Genomic DNA, 21,158 nt, shown 5'->3' with positions numbered 1-21,158 from the left:
GCCCTCTGTTAACCCAGTTCCAGGGCATCTGCACCCCCTTCTGGCTTCTGCCACCAACTGCATGCTTGTGAGGCACAGACTATGCAAGCAAAACACCTATACACATACAATCAAAATAAGTAACTTTTTTTTTAATTAGCAAGGAGAGGTCATTTTTAACCTAAGTTCTGCATAGTCCATTTAGGCTACTACAACAAAATGCTAAAAGCCTTATGGTTTAAACAAGAGAAATGTGTTTTCACATTCCAAAGGCTAGAGAATCCAATTAAAGGTGCTGGCAAATGCATTGACTAGTGAATGTGTGCGTATAGTGTTTGTGCACAGACCCTCTAACCTCACATGGGGTAGGAGTGAGGGTTCCACCCTCATAACTGTATTACCTCCTAAGCCGTTGGCCATAAGATCGCAGCATAGAAGTGTGGAGCAGACAGGCAGATTCAGGCCCTGTAGTCTGCAACTTGAATGGCCCCAGGTCCTATCTGATGGCCATTTAAGAGACTCAGGGCAAAACCTTGAACAAACAGAACCAAATTTCTTGGTGAACTTAGCAGAACTCTTGCCTTTAACACGAGTTAAGAAATAAAAACTAAATGCAATTTGCAAAAAGGAAACGGTGAATTTAGAGGAACACCACAGGGGGATTGTACTTAGGAAGGGCTTAGGACTTCACTTAGCACATAGGATGCTGACCTTGATGTCTGTTTTTCCCTCGAGTTCCACCTGGAAGGTCTCCCTCTGGAGTCTAAGTTCAGCTCAGTATCACACACATTCCCACAAGTGGAGATGGTGCTGCCACCTCCTTGACAGGCATCAGCTATGCAGGCAGATGGGAGAGACACAAAGCAAGACAGACACTGACGAGCCTTTCCTTCATCTGGGGCCCAATGGTTGCATTCGATCTGTATATATTGCAAGAGGGAAATGAAACAGAATTGAGAAAGCACTCAAAAAATACTGTAGTCTTTTATATCATTGACAAAGTGAGGTTAAGAACTAATCTTAGTCCATGTTGATGTGAGCACAGGGGAGGTAGAGAGAGATTCTCCATGGCTTCTGATTGGCGTGTTTCAATTCTGTTACAAAACAGTCCAGAGCTGGTTTGTTTTATGAATTAAGTCTTCTTTACATTCAGCTTGGAGAAGTAGCAGATGTTCTTGTTTGGCAGGAACTTTCGTTGTTTTACTAATTTGTACATAGACTAGAAGTGTATTTTCAAATTTCAGGGAAGAATAATAATGAAAAGTAAGTCTCCCTGTGTCCTGTCTTCTAGCTGGCCACTTACCCTGTGGGAGAGCCAGGTTTTATATTCACTGAACCCTCACAGAGACTCCATGGGTAAATGGATCAGCACTGTGCCGTCTGTCTTGTCAGTAAGCTGTAACACAGCATCTTGCCAGTTTTCATAGAGCCTGTCTTAGGAGTTGCACTGTGAGAATGATCCCAGAACAGCTCCATAAAGGGGTCGGCCCTGTTGCTTGAATGCCAGTGTCTTATTTCATTTGCCCAGTCCTGCCGGTAAGCTTGTGTTATCAACCCAAACAGCGATAGATTACCTCTTCATGTGTGCATTTATACATATGATTTTGTACTCATATAAATGCATCATTAGGAAATTTCTTTAAAGGTAAAATTGCTGAGTCAAAGAAGCTGTGTCTTTTCATTTTGGTAAGACATTCTGAAACTGTGATCCCCAGAGCGTCTACACACAGAATTATATTCCCTATGAGGAATTATGGTGCTAAACTGGTAAAAATTATCCTAAACACTGCAGTAGTTTTAGGTCAGGAAAACAAACAAAGTTAACTGGGTGGCTATGAATGGACACTAGAACACACTTACAGTAACATGGAGACTTTAGTATGGTTGGTGGACTGATGCCTGGTGCCTCCGTTAGCTTTCAGTGCTAACTGGGTCAAGTACCTGGTGATCCTATTTTTGATCCTTAAAAAATAATCTGATCCCAATAATAGCATTCTAGCATGTCACTATAACTCTACATAGCTTATATTTCAATTCATTTAATTTCCACAGCCGTTCTGTAAAGTGCTCAGAATTACTATCTTAATTTACAGATGACAAAAATGTCTAATACCCAGGGATACTGACAGAGCTGGTAACAGAGAGGCTATGGTCTGAACTCAAGGTAGCTGGGCTCTACAGCCCGACTAGGAGAGTTCACTGCCTTCTTATTCATTGAGAGTTCACAAAGCATTTTAATTGTTTGAAACTATATCACACATACATATATACAGACAGACACAAACACATATACACACACAAGTATGCATATGTATGTACATGTGTGTGTATATATATTTTTTTCTTGAATTTGTATTAATCTCATTGTTCATAATCTTTCTCTTATGTCTTTTTGTAATTTCAAATATGCCTTTCATAGATGGGATAAAATAGGGAGGTTTTATTTTTACTTTATCACAAGGACACCTTAAATATTGGGAATCAAATTAAATAGTCTTCTGTGACAGTCACCAATATGACAAATATGTAGCTAGTTTACATTTTTCATTTTAAATTCATGACTCAAGTCATTTCAAAAATATGCCCAAGCATCTCCCAAGAAACATTTATAATAATAAACGTTTAAGCTTTTTCTTAAAAGAGCTTCCGGTGGGTCTTGGAGCAAGCCCCCGTGACACTTTTTGCCAGCACACAAGTGGCTACACTTTCCTACCTGACGTGCAAGCTTGGGTGAAATATTGGAGGCATAAAAACTGCCTTTGGTGGGTCTGCTGACAGGGTCATGGAAAGGCCATCTTTGATTTGTTAATGGAACTTTCCTTTTAGATGAAGTACATAGTAACAGTGATGTGCATCCTGAGGGGAAAATGGTCCATTTTATAAAGGTTTATTTTCATATTTTATACACTGTAGTTCTGTTGTGTGTTTTTGATTTAGTAACAATTTATGTGTTTTTCTGTCCCAGAGCACTGCGGCCTGTGGTGTCGAGGCTCACAGCGATGCCATCCAGCCCTGCCACATCAGAGAGGCCATTCGACGCTACGGCCACAAGATTGGCCCTCTCTCCCCATTCACAGTGCGTAATAACAGAGTTATAAAAAGTTATATTTATAATCTGAAAGAATCTTGATTTTCAAGTGGTCAAATGAAGAAGCGATGGAATTGTTGAGAGCAATTTGTGGCAGCTGTAATTTTGTTGTATAAAAGTAGCATAATTCTCTTGGGAAATAAAAGTTAGTCATTTTTGTCTCTTTTTGGAAAGGCAACTTTTTTCTACAAAATATTATTTTCTTTCAATTACATATTAAGCTTTTTGTTGGAGCTTATAGTTTCTATTTTTTCAAAGCTTAAGTTTACAAAACTTTTTGTCAAATTATATGTATCCAAACGTTGCTAGAAGCGTTTTGTATTTAGAGTCGGTCGGACTGGCACAGCCACTTCTATCAGATGTCCTTTTCCTAAACATACTTTGAGTTGGAAGAAGAAGAAATGATTTCTGTGCTGGCTTTGAACAGGGCTCAACTGCAGACAGCCTTTCACATCTTTAAATAATTTGAAGGCTTAGAATCGGGCTTGTTTTTAATGGAGAGCTAAAGACTTGACGTTTGAGCAGCCTTACGAGTAAGCTTGTATGTGAGTTCTAAGTCAATGCTCCCCTATAGCCTTTGTCTGTATCTATGTCTGATCATGGACCTGTGACCCTCAGAAAAACAGCTCAATTTGCATGGTGTTTGCAAGATTTATCTGTATGACAGGGTATTGAGATTTTGTTCTCTTATAAAGCTGAATAATATACCATCCTAAAACTCTGTAATGTATATATGTATACACACACACACACACACACACACACACACACACACACACTTGGGTGTGTGTGTGCCCGTGCCTGCATGTACTGAAACGACAGGGTAGAATATATTTGCAGCCATCACAGGATGAGCTCTGTCGTGCACTTGCAGGGTGTTGGGGGTGCTGAAAAGCCTTTTGAGGCCAACACTGAGAGCTGTGGTCCTGCTCAGCATTTGAGGCAGCAGAAGGGGCTTGCACTTAGTTGTTTAGGTTGTCCTCATGCTGAGGTGTGGAATTTTATTCTCTCATGCTCGAGCGCCACAGAAAGTTACCTGGTTCTATACAAGCGCGGGGGGATAACGTGTTTTTCTATGTGGATAACAGGAGAAGCTAAAACAGATGTAGGCAGTATACACGGGAAATGGTCATCATACCCAGTAGACAATTTCTCTGGCTTTCAGAGCTGCAGCACTGATTTTATATGAACCATTTTCAGTCTTTCCTTCTGCAAGCTGTGCTTGAGCCTGGAGCCAGGTGACTGTGGAGGTAAACTGTCGCAGGCTCTGCATGGAGATTTAGGACACAGCCTACAGTGTTAAGGAGACTAACCTCTGCCTGGCCACCCGGCTGCTGCAGCTTCAAGAATGTCACTACTGCAGCAAGTTAAAATACCTACAGATATTCTGAGTGGACCTTACAGAACAGAGCTACTCTATCTCCAGAGCCTTCTGGATACAGGAAGTATGTGTGCTAGGATGGCCGTAGTGCTGATTACATAGACCACATATCGGCTCCGTTTAAGGAGATAGGTTTTCATTTAAAAGGGAGGCTTGTGTGTTATAATTATACCGTGAAACTGTCTGCCCGACCCTGTGACTCAGACAGAATAGAGTTGGCGTGTCGAGCCTTGAAGTCTGGGCCATTCCTTAGACCTGTAGGGAGAGAGCAGACTTGCAGCTCCAGGGTGTGGTGGGGTCTTTGCTGTCTGTGAAGTTCCTCACCTGCTCTGATAGTGGCTGAGAGTGGACACCCCAGGCCATGGGTTACTTGTTCTGCTTTCCAGATGCTTTGTAATTAAGCATTTCCATTATGGCATCATTAGTGTTAAAGGGAGCATTGGCTGTGTGTTTGTTAGATAAAAATTGCTCTGAGCTTGATCTGAACCTGAACTAAAGTATATTCCTTTTTCATTTTTATTGAATTTTTTCCATACAATATATTTTAACCATATTCTTTTGCCTCCTCTCTCTCTCTCTCTCTCTCTCTCTCTCTCTCTTTCTCTCTCCCCCCTCTCTCAGAAGGGAGGGGAGACAATAAAAATATTAAGATTAAAACAAAAAAATGTAGGACAAAAAAAATCACACCCCAAAATCATAGAGTCTGTTTTCTGTTGGCCAACTATTCCTGGACATGGGGTCTTTCTGGGAGTGTGGCTGATATACCCAGTGATACTCCAGTGGAAAAAGTGACTTTCCCTCTCCCAGCAGGCATCAGTCACAAGCGCTTCTCCATTAGGGGTGACACTCTGTCCACTTTCTCTCAGCACCGGCTTATGTTTGGTTGGAGCCTGTGCAAGCCTTATGCCTGCTGTCCCAGCCTCTGTAAGTTCACTTGGGTGTCAACCTACACCTGAGTATATTTGAGACAAACTGCTGCATGCTGAGGCTATAAAAGCAGTAACAGGAAGTCCCAGTATGGACAACGCACACACATAGCCTCACCAACCGAGAAGGGTCATGAGCAACAGCTGTCTGAAGCAGTGCATGTGTAACACCCACAAACTCAATCAATGAAGCAGATACCCCTTCATTTCAGTCATACTGAAGAGACATTGTCAGTTCTTTCCCTTGCAGTTTTGCATTTGATTATTTTTTTTATGGAATTTGGTATTTGACTTTTAGGTGTTGACTTTAAGGAACCTTCTCTAAAATCTCATTTCTATCCACTGTCCTCCAGGTTTCGTAGTTGTTGGCACTTAATTGTCACCTTCACACTCCACCCCATCAGCCATTATTTTTTTTTTTTTGGTTCTTTTTTTTGGAGCTGGGATCGAACCCAGGGCCTTGCGCCTAGGCAAGCGCTCTACCACTGAGCTAAATCCCAACCCCCCATCAGCCATTATTTAGATGACTTCATTACTCATACTTTTTTCTGCTCTTGGAAGCAACAGCAGGATATTTATTTCCAAATGGAGCTGATGCTTTATAAATCTCTCAGTCGGTATCTTCAGCAAGATTGACAGGAGAAAGAGAGAGCTCTCATTTTATGTGGTCTTTGCAGCAGTATCTTACCTGGGGAAGCCAGGGAATTTGTTAACAAGAAATTATTCAGGCCCGTTTTGAAACCTCCTGGTGTTACCAGAAACTGATATTTTCCTCTAACATCCACAGTGATTGCTTTTCTCTGGACCTTTATTTTTTTGGTGGTAGTCAGCATCTCACATTAATTTAATCATTTACCCGATGTAGCTGAGTGTGTGGTGTGTGTGTGTGTGTGTGTGTGTGTGTGTGTGTGTGTGTGTGTGTGTGTGTGTGTGTGTGTATTCTCAGCAACACGACATTTGGGGCAGCACAAAAGTGATAGTTGATCAAACACAGGAACACTCTACAGAATGCTAGAATTATCAAAATAACTTCAATGAAGGAAGCGCTTTTTCTATACAGTATTACATGCTTTACAAATACGGGTTGTTGAACTCGTATTTAACTTACTGCTATAGTTGCACTGTTAACTTTACACCAGAATAAACTGTTGTAAATTTAGAATTTACAACACCAAGACTGATAGGTGCTCTTACGATGATGCCCAACATATATTCAAGGTCATATGCAAGGTAAGAAAAATGTTCAGAGGAAAAAATCATGCCTGTTTTCCTGGCTGATGCTGTAATTATGATTTGATTTAAACCAAGTCCCCTAGGCTGTGTATTCACGAATTGAACATTACACCCCCACATGCTGCCTCTGCATGACCTCAAGCTGTGAGAAGAGAAAATTCAGAACCCATGTGTCAGTCAGATGTGAAGTCTCCCTGGCACCTGGGTAGGCTCTCCTACTGCTTGGAGTCACTTGCTATTCTAGGCATGGGCCCAGTATATGGAGTAGGCTCCAGATCTGGAAAGATTTTGACTGATTATTGGCAGAGGTCATAAGAGAGCCTGGTGTCAGACTCTGAATTTGCCCAGGTGCATTCAAGGTGATATTTGGGCCCTGGCCCCTGGTGGTGCACCAGGGAGGTGGTTTCAAGTTCCTTCTCTGGCTCCAGAGGTTCAGTCTCACCTATAGATTGCTGTCAATTCCAATTTAAACACTTACACAGACTTCAGGGCTTTCAGTAGAGAAGTTAGGGACTCTGTTTCTGGCTTTGACTCATAGTCTGTATTCCTGGTCCAACTCCAAACACAGACGATCATATTTAAGATTAGTTAGGTAAGCACTTAATAAGTAAATATTCAAGCCTGATGAACCTTTCTCATCCAGGCATGCTATCCATGAAGAAGAGAAAAAGGAGAAAAGGAAGCCAGTCTAGAGTCTGTATTGTCTCTTGGAAACCATTATCTAAGGTGTGATGGGTCCCTGCTTGCACTGAACTAACCTCACTCTAGTGTTAATGATTCAGCAAGTAATGTCCACACGGTGCACTCACAAATGGCTAAACAAGAGAGACCAGCATTCTGTGTACTGCTGTGCGTTTACTCTTGCTCACCAACAGGACTTGTGCAATTTAAAGCCACACCCTTCTGACAGCGACGCTCATTTCCTATATTTTTAAAGGCAGCACTTGATTTCAGAGTATGATAGCGGTCCCTTTGGAGTGTTGGTACTTCTCCTACTTAATGACACAGTGAATACGTGGAAGGACCATGTTAGCATCATCCACATCCTGAGTCTCCCCATAGCTGTTGTACCTACATTTGATTCAGTAAATGTTTGCTACAAATCATGTTAAAAATATGTGGGGCTGATGACATGGCCGATTTAAAGGGGGACTCGGGTGCCCCTGCTTGCTTCTCCGACTAAAAAGCAGAGTGTCTCAGAATCAGAAAAAAAAGCTTCAACCTGCCTGAGCAAGCCGGGAAGCATTTGGAGGGTCATTTACATGTGAACCAAATTTGCTCCACAAAGGCAAATGAGTGACAGTTTTAAAAAGGCTGAGAGAGCAGAAATGCGACTCTGGAAAGCAGCAGGCTGCTCAGTCACCTATGAAAGTCAGCCTTGGGGTTGGAGATTTAGCTCAGCGGTAGAGCAGGCCCTGGGTTCAGTCCCCAGCTCCGGAAAAAAAAAAAGAAAGAAAGTCAGCCTTGACAGGAACCCAGAGAAATGAAGCTTCCAAGAATGGTTGTCTTGTTTCTGTTTTGTTTTGTTTTGTTTTTTTAAGACAAGTGTCCCATGTAGCCCCACAGACTCCCTATGTAGCCAAGGATGAGTTTGAACTTCTGATCCTCCTGTCTCCTCCTCCTCAAGTGCTGAGGACCCTCCTCCAGCACTGCCCAGTGCATGCTGTGCAGGGAGGAAACCCCAGACCTGAGCACACTCAGCAAGCACTCTGCCACGGGAGCCTCTTCCCCAGCCCCAGGAGTCTAATTCAAAACAAGATCGCCTAGGCTCATCTTAAAAGGTTAGATAACTGATGTCATCAAGGAGTTATTTTAACCTGGGGGGGCAAGGAGTAGATTTGAGCGGTCCTGTGTTAGAGAATATAATTCAGACGGTAATAGGAAGAGAGAGTTGCCCAAGATGGCGTGATAAACGCCAAAGAGGTGGCCACTGTGATAGGAAGCCTGGAGTCTCCTTGGCTAGGGATAATGAAAATGAAGAAGACAAAGTGTGTTCAGGAGTTATTTGTCCTACAGAATAAATGTTCTCTTCATGAGAGAACATAATGTGTGCCACCATGCAAACTGTTAACATGCTTTCAGGATTAAAGTCGGTGTGCAGCAGCTTGCCGAGAACTCGAGTTTAAAGACTCAACACAGAGACTAAGGGGTTGGTGCCCTGGAGGCTTGCTTGCTAAGGAGCACGAACAGTGCTTAATGCATAAATGACCTAAACACAAATCTAGACAAGACACTCTAGCTTTCTGTTTGATTTTATGGAGATATTCATTTCTGACCCAAAAGTCAGAGTGTTATGCTGGTTTGATGACCAAATTGACTTCCTAATCCACTGCCGAATTTGGTCTCGCATTCCTGGAGGATGACTGTGACCTAGCCAGGGTGCGAGTGCTCTTTCAGCGTAGAAGGGTTTGTACAGCAGCTTCCTCCCCTAATCTGGGATTAGCACTGATAGCTGTGAGAGACTTCTGTCCCTACTCCTGATCCCCAAAAGAGAAAGACACAATGGAACCCTGACTGGGAGTCCAGGTTTTCCAGAACTTGTGGAATGACACATTGGCCAGTCATCCCAGCTCGGTGCTACTGGCTGCAGACTGCTGCAGAGCCCACCATTAGCTACAAGTCACCGCTCAGCGAGCACTTCCAGCCCTAAGAGGCTTCGTCTCAGTTTAGGATTTTTTTTTTCTTGCCCTTTCTGCTAAAAGTCCCTCCTTCAGATTTATGAAAGAAAACATTTCTTTCTGTAAAAGGTTTTTGTACACCCGCATCTGGAAGTGTTTATTTCAGTGGCATGTAAGCTATCTGTGGATTTAGTTAGCACCAGACCCCCTTTTGTGTACTTCTGCCTTAAAAATTTTATAAATGATCTTATTGAATTTGTGCCAGTGTGCACATGGCTTGGCTGATTGCTGCATATATCCTTTACCTGCCAGTCACCTTTGATTTATGTTCCTTCTGCTAAGCTTTTGCCTTCCAAAAATGGTGCCACTGAACTGTCCTCTAAATCATCTTATTGGTTAAATTACTCCAAGATGAGTTGGTATGCTTTTGGTTGCCTACAGACAGAAGAATTTATATTTTCTGCCCATACCCACTCCTAGCAAAGCCACTTACAGTGGAGGATTGGACAGGCTATGTCATCGATCTCCTTATTCCAAATGAATACCATCTGAAGCACTGTGCCAAGTTAAGACCAAAGCAAGAGAGAAGGGATCTTTGGCATCCACTGCTCTGGGAGCCCTTCCTTTGCAAATACGGCTGCATCTTGAGCTGAGTCTGATATGAAAGCATCTTTTCACTTCTCAGAAAAAAAAAGGCCCTTCATGTTAAAATAATATACATACATACATACATACATACATACATACATGCGTACATACATACGTACATACGTACATACGTACAGCAAGTTTTCTCAGAAAGGCTAAGCTTTGAGGGCTTCACACGGCTGCCCTGACCCGCTTGTTTCCTGGAGCAAAGCCAGTGGCTTGAGGTGGCTGAAGGTAGCTGTGACGGGTTCAAAGTATTCCCATTTCTAAAGAGCCAGTTCTTAAGCACGATAAAATGATGCAGTGCTTTAAGCCCGTTTTCTAAGTCCGTCTGTTGTAGAACATGCCACCTAAGCTGATGTCGCAGACTGCCAGCTGTACCAGTGAGGCACTGCCAGTTCACTTACCTAAAAAGGGAGTTTGCTGGTAAGGAAGCCAACTTGTATGCACCACCAATGCAATTTTTAAATGTCTTATGTGCTCAAATATCTCACTTCAGAAACTTTGCGTCTCTCTGCTCTTTTTTCCCATTCCATACAGTAGTAGACGGAAATTTTAAACTTCATGATTATGCATAAAATGTAGGGAAGCATTTTAAAATGCTCTGACTCCACAAACCCCAGCATCCTAGTTCACAAATGATTGCAGGCAAAGAACACAATGAGACTGGTTGGCAGTGGTCCCACCAAGCCTGGAGGTATTTATTCCGAAAGACTCCCTAGACTCATTTAAAGTCCTGGAAATTTATGTGGAGCACCCGTGCTCTGCCCAGGTGAAGCTGTCAGTCAGGCCTGCAGTGTGCCCTTCAGAAAGGCAACACCAGTTGGTTTTTGTCCTTAGAAAACGAGCACCAGAGATGCAAGCCCTAGCTTTCCACTGAGATCCCTAACGTCAATGCGGTGTTCGTGTGTGTGCATGTATTCCTGGGAGGTTAGCCTCAGAAATATCGTAAATAAGCCCAGTTTTTATCAACGCCAAGTCATACGCGTTACTGCTTTACATCCTACTGTCTTTAATGGATTTTCAGTATTTTGAGTCAACTTGCTTGAGTCATAGTTTTATCACTTGTGAAAATTAGCAAATTATAAATAAGTATTAGGAACCTTTGAAAGCATCCAGCACAATCCCAATATATAGAGTGTGCTAGGAAAAAGTACCAATGAGCATTTTCCTTAAAGATCATTGACGTCTTAAGAAAATTCAGAAGTATAGATTATAGTAATAGCTTGTCAGTGATACACTCCTGAGCAGTGTAGAGGGGAGGCCCTGGCCTAACATGAGTAGGAGATGGAGACTCAGGCCCACTGCTTAGCTTTCCTGTGACTGATGAGAAATGTTCCGTTTCCATGTCTTTTTAGCACATAGAATGATGATAACATGGCTAAGGCAGAAACACAGAGTCTCTTGAGATCTGGGAACACTAGACTCCTTCCCTGCTCTGCATGTTTGCCTTTGTGTGGGCAAGCATGTCCATGCTGAGCAAAGTTTCACTTCCGGCCGTGGTGGCATTACTAACCACATGTGGGGAGGGAAGCTTAGAGGCGGAGGGTATGGTAAAAAGATGAAAAGCTGCAGAAACTGTGGCTTCCAAAAAGTCACCGCCAGAAGCTTTTCCAGGAACGAGAGCTTAGAGGAGTTGGAAACTTTAGGTTGAAAGGAAAAACTGAATGATGGAAATGCATTGTGAACTTGCTTTAATTATAGGTTTCCAACTTGGGGTGCAAAAGGCTCCTTACCTGGAAGCAGCTCCTACTGCCACTGTCACTGAGCCTGGGGCTGCTACTGACGGAGAATCACCGTCCAGTCTTAAACTGTACGCTGCACTGGGAAAAGGAAACATTTCACACAAGTGAAATCCAACAGAATTGTCCAGTGGTAATACTTACGCTAGTGACTAAGACGACCTTGAGTCAGCTGAGTTAGCTACTGAAGGAGGATCAAGACAGGTTTGGAGACCACTCCAAACTAAGAATGGTGCGGAATCTCTGCCATCTGCTGCTTTCGGTGTTTGACATTCACGTACTTTCCCATCATATGAAACTGAAAGGTATTCTTCCGTTCCCCTGGTGGAAAGAGAAATACTGTACGGTTAGGTGAGCAAACTCTCTCAGGCTGTCCTTCCTGACAGTAGACCAGCATTTCTTCCATCCTTGGTTGAAAGAATTTTGCCACCGTCTTAACATGAATTCTGAATGTCAATACTTCCTTTAAAAGTCAAGCTCTAGGGAAATTTTCCTTTGAAGGCTTGCAGGTCTGCTGACCCTGGGAGTTCTTGGTAATGTTGGCAATACAGATCCCATCTCTTCTATTTCTCAGATTATGGACCAGTTTTCTCTAATCCAGTCCTAGTCTCCCACCAATTCCTTCCAAGATATTTTATATTTCCCAGTTTTACTGAAACCTGTTCCTCACCAGTCCTGGTAAGATGAAGGAGGGGCACTAATCATATGGAGCCGCCAGGATAACGAACAACACTTTGCTTCATTTTGCTTACTTTGAGCATCATATAAAAGGCAAGCAAATGGATGCACAGATTTATAGAACAACAGTGGCAATGGCAGAGTCCAGTTTCAATCTCCCTGGCCTATATGAGTGAGTGTTCTACGACCTCTAAGTCAGTTTACAGAGAACCCCAGGGCCACCAGAAGACGGAGTGAATGTTTTGTTATTACTGGCATTGCTTGTCCATCTGTGGGTCTCCTCAGGAGTGGCAGCTGTGTAAAAATGAAATGTTCATAACAACCATATTGAAGGAAACAGACCCAGCCTCTGCTTCTCCTGTCACACTGCAGGCTTAGCTGAAGCTAACTGTCGTGGGCTGACTTGGTACTCAGCCCCTCATTCAGGACTGAGACAGAGCTCCTTGTAGTCTGAACAGAGAGAGGAGGGGCTGGGCCCCAAGACTTCTGGACTAATCTTCAAACTTCATTGAGATTATGGCAGGAGGTATTGTGAGGAGTACAAATGAAACATCTGATCTCCATGATTTTAACTTAACACAAAACTAATCTTATTTCCACAAATGTTCTTGGAGCATTTTTCGTCTTGGGAGGGAAAGTAGTTTTGGATTAGAATATTGTTCTTTGCAATGTACTTAATGAAATAATGTTTCATTCACATGGCCATTTAATAAGCCATAAGTTTTAAACTGAAAGCTTCCAGTGGGAACTGGAGTTCTGTTTAACTCTCAGTCATTATTAAAGCCACAGTTTTAGGAAGGAAGCTCTGCTGAGCTGTGGCAAGGCCTGACGTGGCACAATCCACTCTAGAAGCAGCCAATTGACAGAACTGAAGAAAACAATTAGCGAAACCATTTTAATATTAACAGATCTGTTACAGATCGCATAGACAGCCCTACTTTTCTGATAAAAGTGCCTTTGTTAGTGGTATGCGTACCCCTGTACAGTCTCAGACACATTTTTATGATGCATTTTTATGTATAGCCATCAATTAGGAGAAAAGTCTAGACATCTTGTTTTCAAACTCTTCTTGGAAAATTACCCCACATGCTGCTACAAAATATCTCAGGTCCCTACACACACAAGTTGTCTATGTTCTGAGTGAGGCATTTTTCTCTTTACCCCCGTTAAGAAATTCCCACCTTCTAGTTTTTGTTTTTGTTTTTCCACTTGGCAAAAACAAAAAACAGATAGCAGCAGGTTGAAGATGGGACACCACGTTTCTTCACTGGAGGAAAATAAACCTTTTTATGCCAAAGAAAAGCAGCTATCTCCAGAGATGCTGTCCCTTTACCACCTAAAGGGGTAGGAGGGTGAGTTTCACAATCTCAGTCAAGAGGAACACAAGGTAAAGGAGTGTATCCCTGTGTGCTCTGGCCGAGGTGAAAACGGTATTCACCCCCATAGGCAGATAAAGACAAGTAACGAAGCCCCTTCCCACAGCCGCCCCAGCAGGAAGACTAGTTCTCAGAGTCTGCCTCTCTTAGGAGGCAGGGTGGGGGGCTGGTTGGCTCTTTCTTCCTGCTGGCCAGAGAATCAGGCTGCCTCAGTGCAGAAGAACCATGAAAACATGAGGAAGAGTACAGTTATTCAGACACACATGGACAACTGCCACATGGTTCTACATACATGAAGTTTCTAGGACAGACAAATTCAGAGCATCAGAGAACAGATCATAAGTTATTAGACATGAAGAAGCAAGGAAAAATTACTTCATCCATATAGATTGTTTGGTCAGGGGTAAAGGAGAAGTTATAGAAAATAGTAATCCTGGTCGTGATGATATTTTAAATACAACTATTGAAATGCACACTTAAAATAAAATAGACTGGCAACAGGGCCCAGCACACTTGTGATCTCAGCACAGGGAGGCCACAGCAGGAGGAGGATGAGTTGAAGGCCAGTTTGGGATACACAGCAAGACCCTGCCCCCAAATAGAATATAATTCATTATAAACAGTTAAAATGACCATTTTCATGTTTGAAATATTCTACCACATCCCATCCACAGAGAAAAGCCTGCTGTGTCCTGGAGGTCTGTTGCTTAGCCTGCCCCTAAGTGAAAGGCAGTGCGGTGTAGCTGGAAGCAGCTTAGGAGTGTGGGGTGCCAAGCTGTATTTTAGTTCCATATGAACATTCTGGCCTCCAGATATACTCAGAATTGGCACAGTATCATTAAGAGTTTATACTGCTCTTCAGTCAGTATATCTGTAGGTCTGTGTGTAAAGTATAATATCAAAAGCCTCTGTGAGCAGCTAGCTGGCCACACTGCCTTTGGAACCTCGGATGCTTTTATTGAAAATGAGACTAGAATCCTAGAGGCTAGAGAGCTAGTTCAGCCACTAAGAGTGTTTTTCTCAGAAATTACATGTTTCACAATTGTCTGTAACTCCAGTTCCAAGGAATCCAACACACTCTTCTGCCCTACACAGGTACCAGGCATACACATGGTTCACATACATACATGCAAGCAAACATACACATAAAAATAAATTTTTATAAAAATATAACCCTATTAAACTTTCAAAAATGAAAGTTTTAAATTAGCTTTATTTATATAATAAAAAAATCACAAAAGCAAAACCATTGTAGTGACATCAATAGAGCTGAGAAAAGACAAGCTAAATCATAGTATATTCTATGCATTGCCTCAGAGCAATGCAGACTTTTGAACTTGTTACACTGAGTTAAGGTCACAACTTTGCCAGTAATGAAATCCTTTAGAATCATCTGAAAATTATTTATCTTGTTTTCTGGATCTGCCCAAAGAAAGAACAAATTTAACTTTGCAACCAGTCAGATCCCTAGTGTGGGACTGTTGACTAAAATCAGCTGAAGAGATTTGTTCTGAGGAGCTGGGAAATAAAGGAGAAGAGTTCCAACAGCAGTAGAGTCAGATCAATAGTCAGCCATGGTCTTGAGGCAATGAAATCAGTTTTGAATCACGCTGTCAATCGTTGGTGTAGATAACATTAACAAAAGCTAACCCAACAATGTTAGCAGTCGCTTACAGCACAGACAAACAAGAAGCTTACCACAGTCACCTCTCTGCTTGGCTATTTCGCTCACAAAGGAAATAAGCTCACTCTTTCTTTCTTTCCCTCTCTCTCTCTCTCTTTCTTTCTTTGCTTAGAAGAAAATGTCTTTTCTAAATAAAATTTTAAAAAATAACCTGAACAAGGAAATTAAAGTTTTTGCCTAACTGTGAAGGAGAAAGCTCATACTATTCTTAAAGCCTGTGTCTGCAGAGAGTAGCTCCTGCCTTTATAAACCAGAGCACACCGTTGCTAGAAAAGCAATGTAGATGAATTATTTGGAGGTGCAGGGAACTTGGTGTTGTTGTTTCTTGATATTTTCTTAAATTCTATGAATTATATGAGTTAGAGGGTATACATGTTTGAATGGCTTCCCTTTTGTCATCAAAAGTTAATTGGAAAATTAAAACAATGCTTAGTGATTTTGAAATACAAACTATAAGCAGTAAATAATCCTGAACTGGAAGTCTGTAGTAGAATGCCTATGTACACATACACACACACATGAACACACACACACACACACACAACAAACACACACACACACAAAAACACACACACACAAACACACACACACACACACACACACACACACACACAGGTATATGAAAGCTCTAGAAACCATGGTTGACACAGCATGAGGAACCTTGGGGGAAAGATAGGTGGCTGGGAAGATAGTCTGACAAGAACAAAGCAGGAGCTAACGTGGGAGGGTGGGAAGCACCGCTGTAGATGTGGGCTGTGGGAAAGAATGGGGCGGAAGTAAGGCTTCACAGATAGACAGAACTGACCCATGCCAGTGATTATCCCAGGACAGGGAGTTAGAAGAGGCGTGGGAAGTGGCTGCTCAGCCACAGAATGCAGGCAGCAGCCTTCTTCCTGGAGAACACCTGTGGCCTTCAGCACGAACTTCCCATATGCATTCTAAAAGGCCCGTACTAATTTCTCTACCAGTGTGAGGGCCCAGATTTCACTGTTTGGTCCAGTGTTACCGTGTTTTGAAATTAAACACGGTACTTACACACTAAAGAGCCAGTCACTTCATAGCCTACTGGTATTTCTGTCATGTAGCCTACTGTGAAACTAAAATGCTCCGCTCTTAGCATGAGTCTTAGAGACTCCAGTGCTCAGAAGCCATCCACCTGGTTTGAAGTGGTTTCGGGGCAATGGGTAGATGGAGAGGATCTCTCATTGGGCTGCAGCTTTTCAAGTAGGCCAGGCTAGCTGTCCAGCAAGCCCTAGGGATCTGTCCCTACCTCCCCATTGTAGAGATCACAAGCACACACCAACATACCTGCCTTTTTTTGTGGTTTCTTGGGATCAAACTCAGATCACCATGTTTGCATGGCAAGCATTTTGTCGGGTGAGCCTTCTCCCCAGCCCATGTCTAGGTTTTAAGTACAAGTCTATGAGTCTCTGCTCATTTGCATTGTGAAAAAGCCAGCATCTGTAACCTACTTATCCCTCAAGTAAGTAAAAAATAAAGAGAATGAATGAACCATCACCATAACTTGTAAAATTGTAGGTAAATTGATCATCTAACCTTGCAGCCATGCCAAGCAGCATGAGATGACATTGTACCATATGTAGACCAGCCCAAGAAAAGACCAAAGTTCAGTTTCAACTGTAATTTCTACAAGGAATATATCATGTTTTCATCATACTAAAATTGAAAAAAATAGATTAAACCATTGAGTGGTTTGTACCCATGTGTATGCACATAAGTGTGTGCCTTCCGTAGTGGTTGGACCCATCAATAGTGTATCAGGATCCCGTGTCCTCCACACCCTCCCCATCATTTATTGTTGGCTACTTTCTACATGGTAGCCATGTAAGAGGATATCTCCATGTAGTCTCAGTTTGCATTTCCTAATGGCTAAGGCTCCTGAATATTCTTCATGTATCTGTTGGCCATTTGTATATGTTCCTTTGTGAGCTGTCCAATTTGCTTGACCATTTACTGTTAGATCTTTGTGTAGTGTGGATATTAGTACCTGACAAAGGCTTGTTCCTTGTCTGCTGCATCTTCACTCCAGCTGTTCCCCTTAGTTGTGATGCTTTTTAATCCATGATCTCATTTGTCACCCTTCTCCCCCATCCTGAGCTACGAAGAACTTCTCAGAAACCCTTGCCTGTTTCTTCCTGTTTTCTTCTACTATTTTCAGAGTTTAAGGTCTGGCATTAAGGTGTCTGATCCAGTTTGAGTTGTTTTTTGTTTATTGTTATTTTGTTTTTTGTTTGTTTTGTGCAAAGTGAGAGGTTGGTATCTAGTCCTTCTATCTAATTTTTTAAAAATCAGTTTTAGTATTCAGTTTTCCTGCCCCATTTACTAAAGAAAAAAATGGTCTTTTTTTTTCTTTATAGTGTGTGTGATACCTTTGTCAAGATTCAAGTAGCCATTGTTGTGTGGGCTTATTTCTCAGCTCACCGTTCCTTTTCTTTGGCGTGAATGTTTATTGTGCTAGCACCATACTGCTTGTGTCACTATGGCTCTGCAGTAGGACTTCCGTGAGCCTCTGGCACTGCTATTTGCTCAGGGGTACTTGGCTGTTTGGAGCTTTCTGTGCATTTAGGATTGCTCTGGGTTTGGGCTGTTTTGCTTTTCTGTTATATAAAGAATATCATGGGAATTTTAATGGGCTTGCAATAAATCATACATTACTTTTCCTCATGGCTATAAGTAAGAAGATAAATGTTCAGAAATGAAGGAAAGACTTATCACTTAATGTTATCATTACTGTGCTTCAGAATTGTTAAATAGATAAGAGAGAGGACTTTGCCCTTAGGAATACTTCAGCTCTTCCTGAGGACCCAGGCATGGACACAGTCATTATTACACATGGTTCTCAGGGGACCCACATCCCCTTCCAGCCTCCACAGGGACCCCAGGGTGTCCTGTTGCTGAGAACACACACTCACACACACATATACACTCACACACACACGCACACACACACACACACACACACACACACTCACACACTCTCACACACACACACACACACACACACACACACACACACACACACACACACACACACACACACACACACCACACGCACACACACACACACACACACACACACACACACACACACATACCACGCACACACACACACACACACACACACACACACACACACACACACACACACACACACACACACACACACACACACACACCACACACACACACACACACACACACACACACACACACACACACTCACACACACACACACACACACACACACACACACACACACACACCACACGCACACACACACACACACACACACACACACACACACACACTAATTCAATCTCTCTTTTTATTATTTTAAAGAAAGTATCAGATCACAGTAAGGCTGAGCCAAAGGATAGTTCTGTCTACCAAGAATCTTGATGATTTTCTGAAATCTTTACCTCAGCTGTTTTGAAGTCTTGCACATATGATGTATCAAGAGCTGTGTAAACTGACACTTCCCCAGTCTTGTGCAGAGACCTAGACTCAGAGTTGGCCTGCAGTGAAGACTGTGAGGTGTAAAAGGAAGGTTCCTTTTTCATGGAATGGGTCTAATTTAGGAAGCAGGACTACACAGTTGGCAGTCTCCTTAAATACTTTCCTCATATACCAGTGTGGAATAGCAAGCTGCTGGCAAGCAGACAAGCTCCGTGAATTCATAGGGACTGTTTCTTTTCTGTGTGTAACTGAGATTCAGTGCCCAGTACCTAGTGCTTTCTGGGGGGAAAAATGGTCTTTCTAAAAATCTTGCTGTATTTTTGTACTGGTTGAAAATAAGCCCTTTGCACATATGGAAAATTATTAAGATTCCCTTCTTCACAAAGTCCCTGAAATGGATTTTGGCAAAGACATTTGTTTTCTTGCTGCTCTGTCAAATCTGCCTTGTTTTAGACCACCGGCCTCCACCCAGTTTCTTCATAGCCACAACATCTAACTTTCTTTCTGTTTAATAACTTTGTTGAGAAAATATAAATAAATATACATTACTTTTTAAAGCAAATCATGGGTTTTGCAAACCAGTGACATCAACATTTTACAAACAACAGTCACCATCTTGTGTGTGTGATCATCTTGAAAGATGTCACCTCCCAAAATATATAATGCCAATACAGCAAAAGGTCAGCAGCTTAGGATAAAGTGATATGACTGTTAGCTTTTGTCATCTCTGATCATTAGCAGTGGTAGTCTAGTCTGTAAAACCGATAGCTCACTAATTGTAGAAGAATCACAGTAACTGTTGCACGCTCTTGTGGTTGGCTGTTATTAGCCTTATTGTATAATATTGTATTATGTTGATTTCATCTGTAGTAAGACACTGTAGAACTTAGTCTGTTAACACAGAGTGGTTGTTTGTTGTCTCGTGATTTCTAGGAGCCGAGAACTTGGGACCATCTTGGCTGGGCAGTTCTGGCATAGAGTCCACCATAATGTGTAGCCATGTATTCCTTAAGGTGGACAATTCCCCCTAAGGTGACTTAATTACATGGCTGACAAGTTAGTTCTGGGCCTTGTCTACTGGCCTCAGTTCTGCATAGGAACTGATGAAGTGCTCCCATTGGGTGGAAGCTAGCTTAGCCCAACAGAAGCAATCCAGGAAAGTAAAATGGGATGGACAGTGACTACCCAAGACAGGAGTGACAGGGGATGCTCCATAGTGACGAGCTGGGAGCCCACAGGAAAGCCTGACAAAGGCACACAATGAGTGAAGGGTTAGAAGATGAGCTGTACCTGGCTCGACACACGCCATGGAGGGGTGGCTTTTCACTGCTGGATGCTGAGGTCAGAACCAGGGTTCCTGGGCATGGAGATTGTGCAAAGGGAACCATAAGGTTGGCATTTATCTTCATTGATAGTATTTCATGATTTTGCTTTAAATGATGTCCCATTTCATACCAGAGCAGCCCCAGAAAACACTGCCTCCAGCTTCATCCATTCTCCATGGCTACAGGTGCTGGGTGTCCGGCTTTAGCGTTATTCTAACCGGTCATTTTACAGAGATTTCTGTTTAACAAGGAACCACAGCCATAGAGTCCCGAGCATAGCTTACTCTTTGTTCATACCCATGGTAAGTGAACATTTTTGTAACATTGAATTTCTGTAGGATGACTAATGTACTGTAGGGCAATTCAGACTTTTTTCTTTTAATCCACTTTGATAAATAAACCTAAGACTGCTTAAAGAGTGGAGGCTAAACCCAGCCCTTCCCAAAGCTACCGAGTGTATGTCTCACCATAGAGAGGAGGCCTGCATTCTCTGTCTATCCAAGCTTGCTCCCTAGCCTGCTTACCCTCAGCAGGATCTTCAGTAAGACCTTGGCGTGAATCATCACAGCTCAGCTCTGCAATCCGACTCCAGGCAGTCTGCCTTCTCTGAGCCTCAGGCTTAGCCAGTCTCTGACCTTCAGACTACTGGCATTTTAAATCATGGACTCACTAGTGAAATTAGCACTGTGTGAAATAGGTGCAAAAGGGGCTCTGGCCCTGTGACCTGAAGAGAGATAGATGTGCAGTACATGACATGTCCCACGATGTTCTCCTGCCCTCATTTGGAGCCCACACATCGACCGCAGCCATCTCTCTAGCTACTCTGCGATACTAATCTGTTCTAATGTGTTCTAATCTCTTGTTTAAATATAGGAACTGTAAATGCCTTTTCCCACTTTTTTATCTGAGAGGAATTTCACAATACATGCATGCACACTCACACACAGTGATAAAACATGAGAAAAGCAAAGTAGGACAGAGATACTATCGCATTCTACCTTGA

General features: G+C 42.5%; 1 protein-coding gene across 3 annotated transcripts in view; it reads left to right on the top strand.

Annotated features, from left to right (window-relative positions):
- Window positions 1–21,158, top strand: part of Supt3h (SPT3 homolog, SAGA and STAGA complex component) — a 326,190-nt gene that overhangs the window by 260,800 nt on the left and 44,232 nt on the right. For all 3 annotated transcript variants that reach the window (XM_032900679.1, XM_032900680.1, XM_032900678.1), the window contains exon 11: window positions 2,945–3,055. In XM_032900679.1, the coding sequence (XP_032756570.1) occupies window positions 2,945–3,055 (111 nt within the window). The remainder of the gene's footprint in view (window positions 1–2,944; window positions 3,056–21,158) is intronic.

The sequence above is a fragment of the Rattus rattus genome, chromosome 4, assembly GCF_011064425.1.
Source record: "Rattus rattus isolate New Zealand chromosome 4, Rrattus_CSIRO_v1, whole genome shotgun sequence".
NCBI lineage: Eukaryota > Metazoa > Chordata > Mammalia > Rodentia > Muridae > Rattus > Rattus rattus.
Note: the sequence above shows the minus strand (reverse complement) of the source record. Positions and strands in the feature narration are given on the sequence as shown.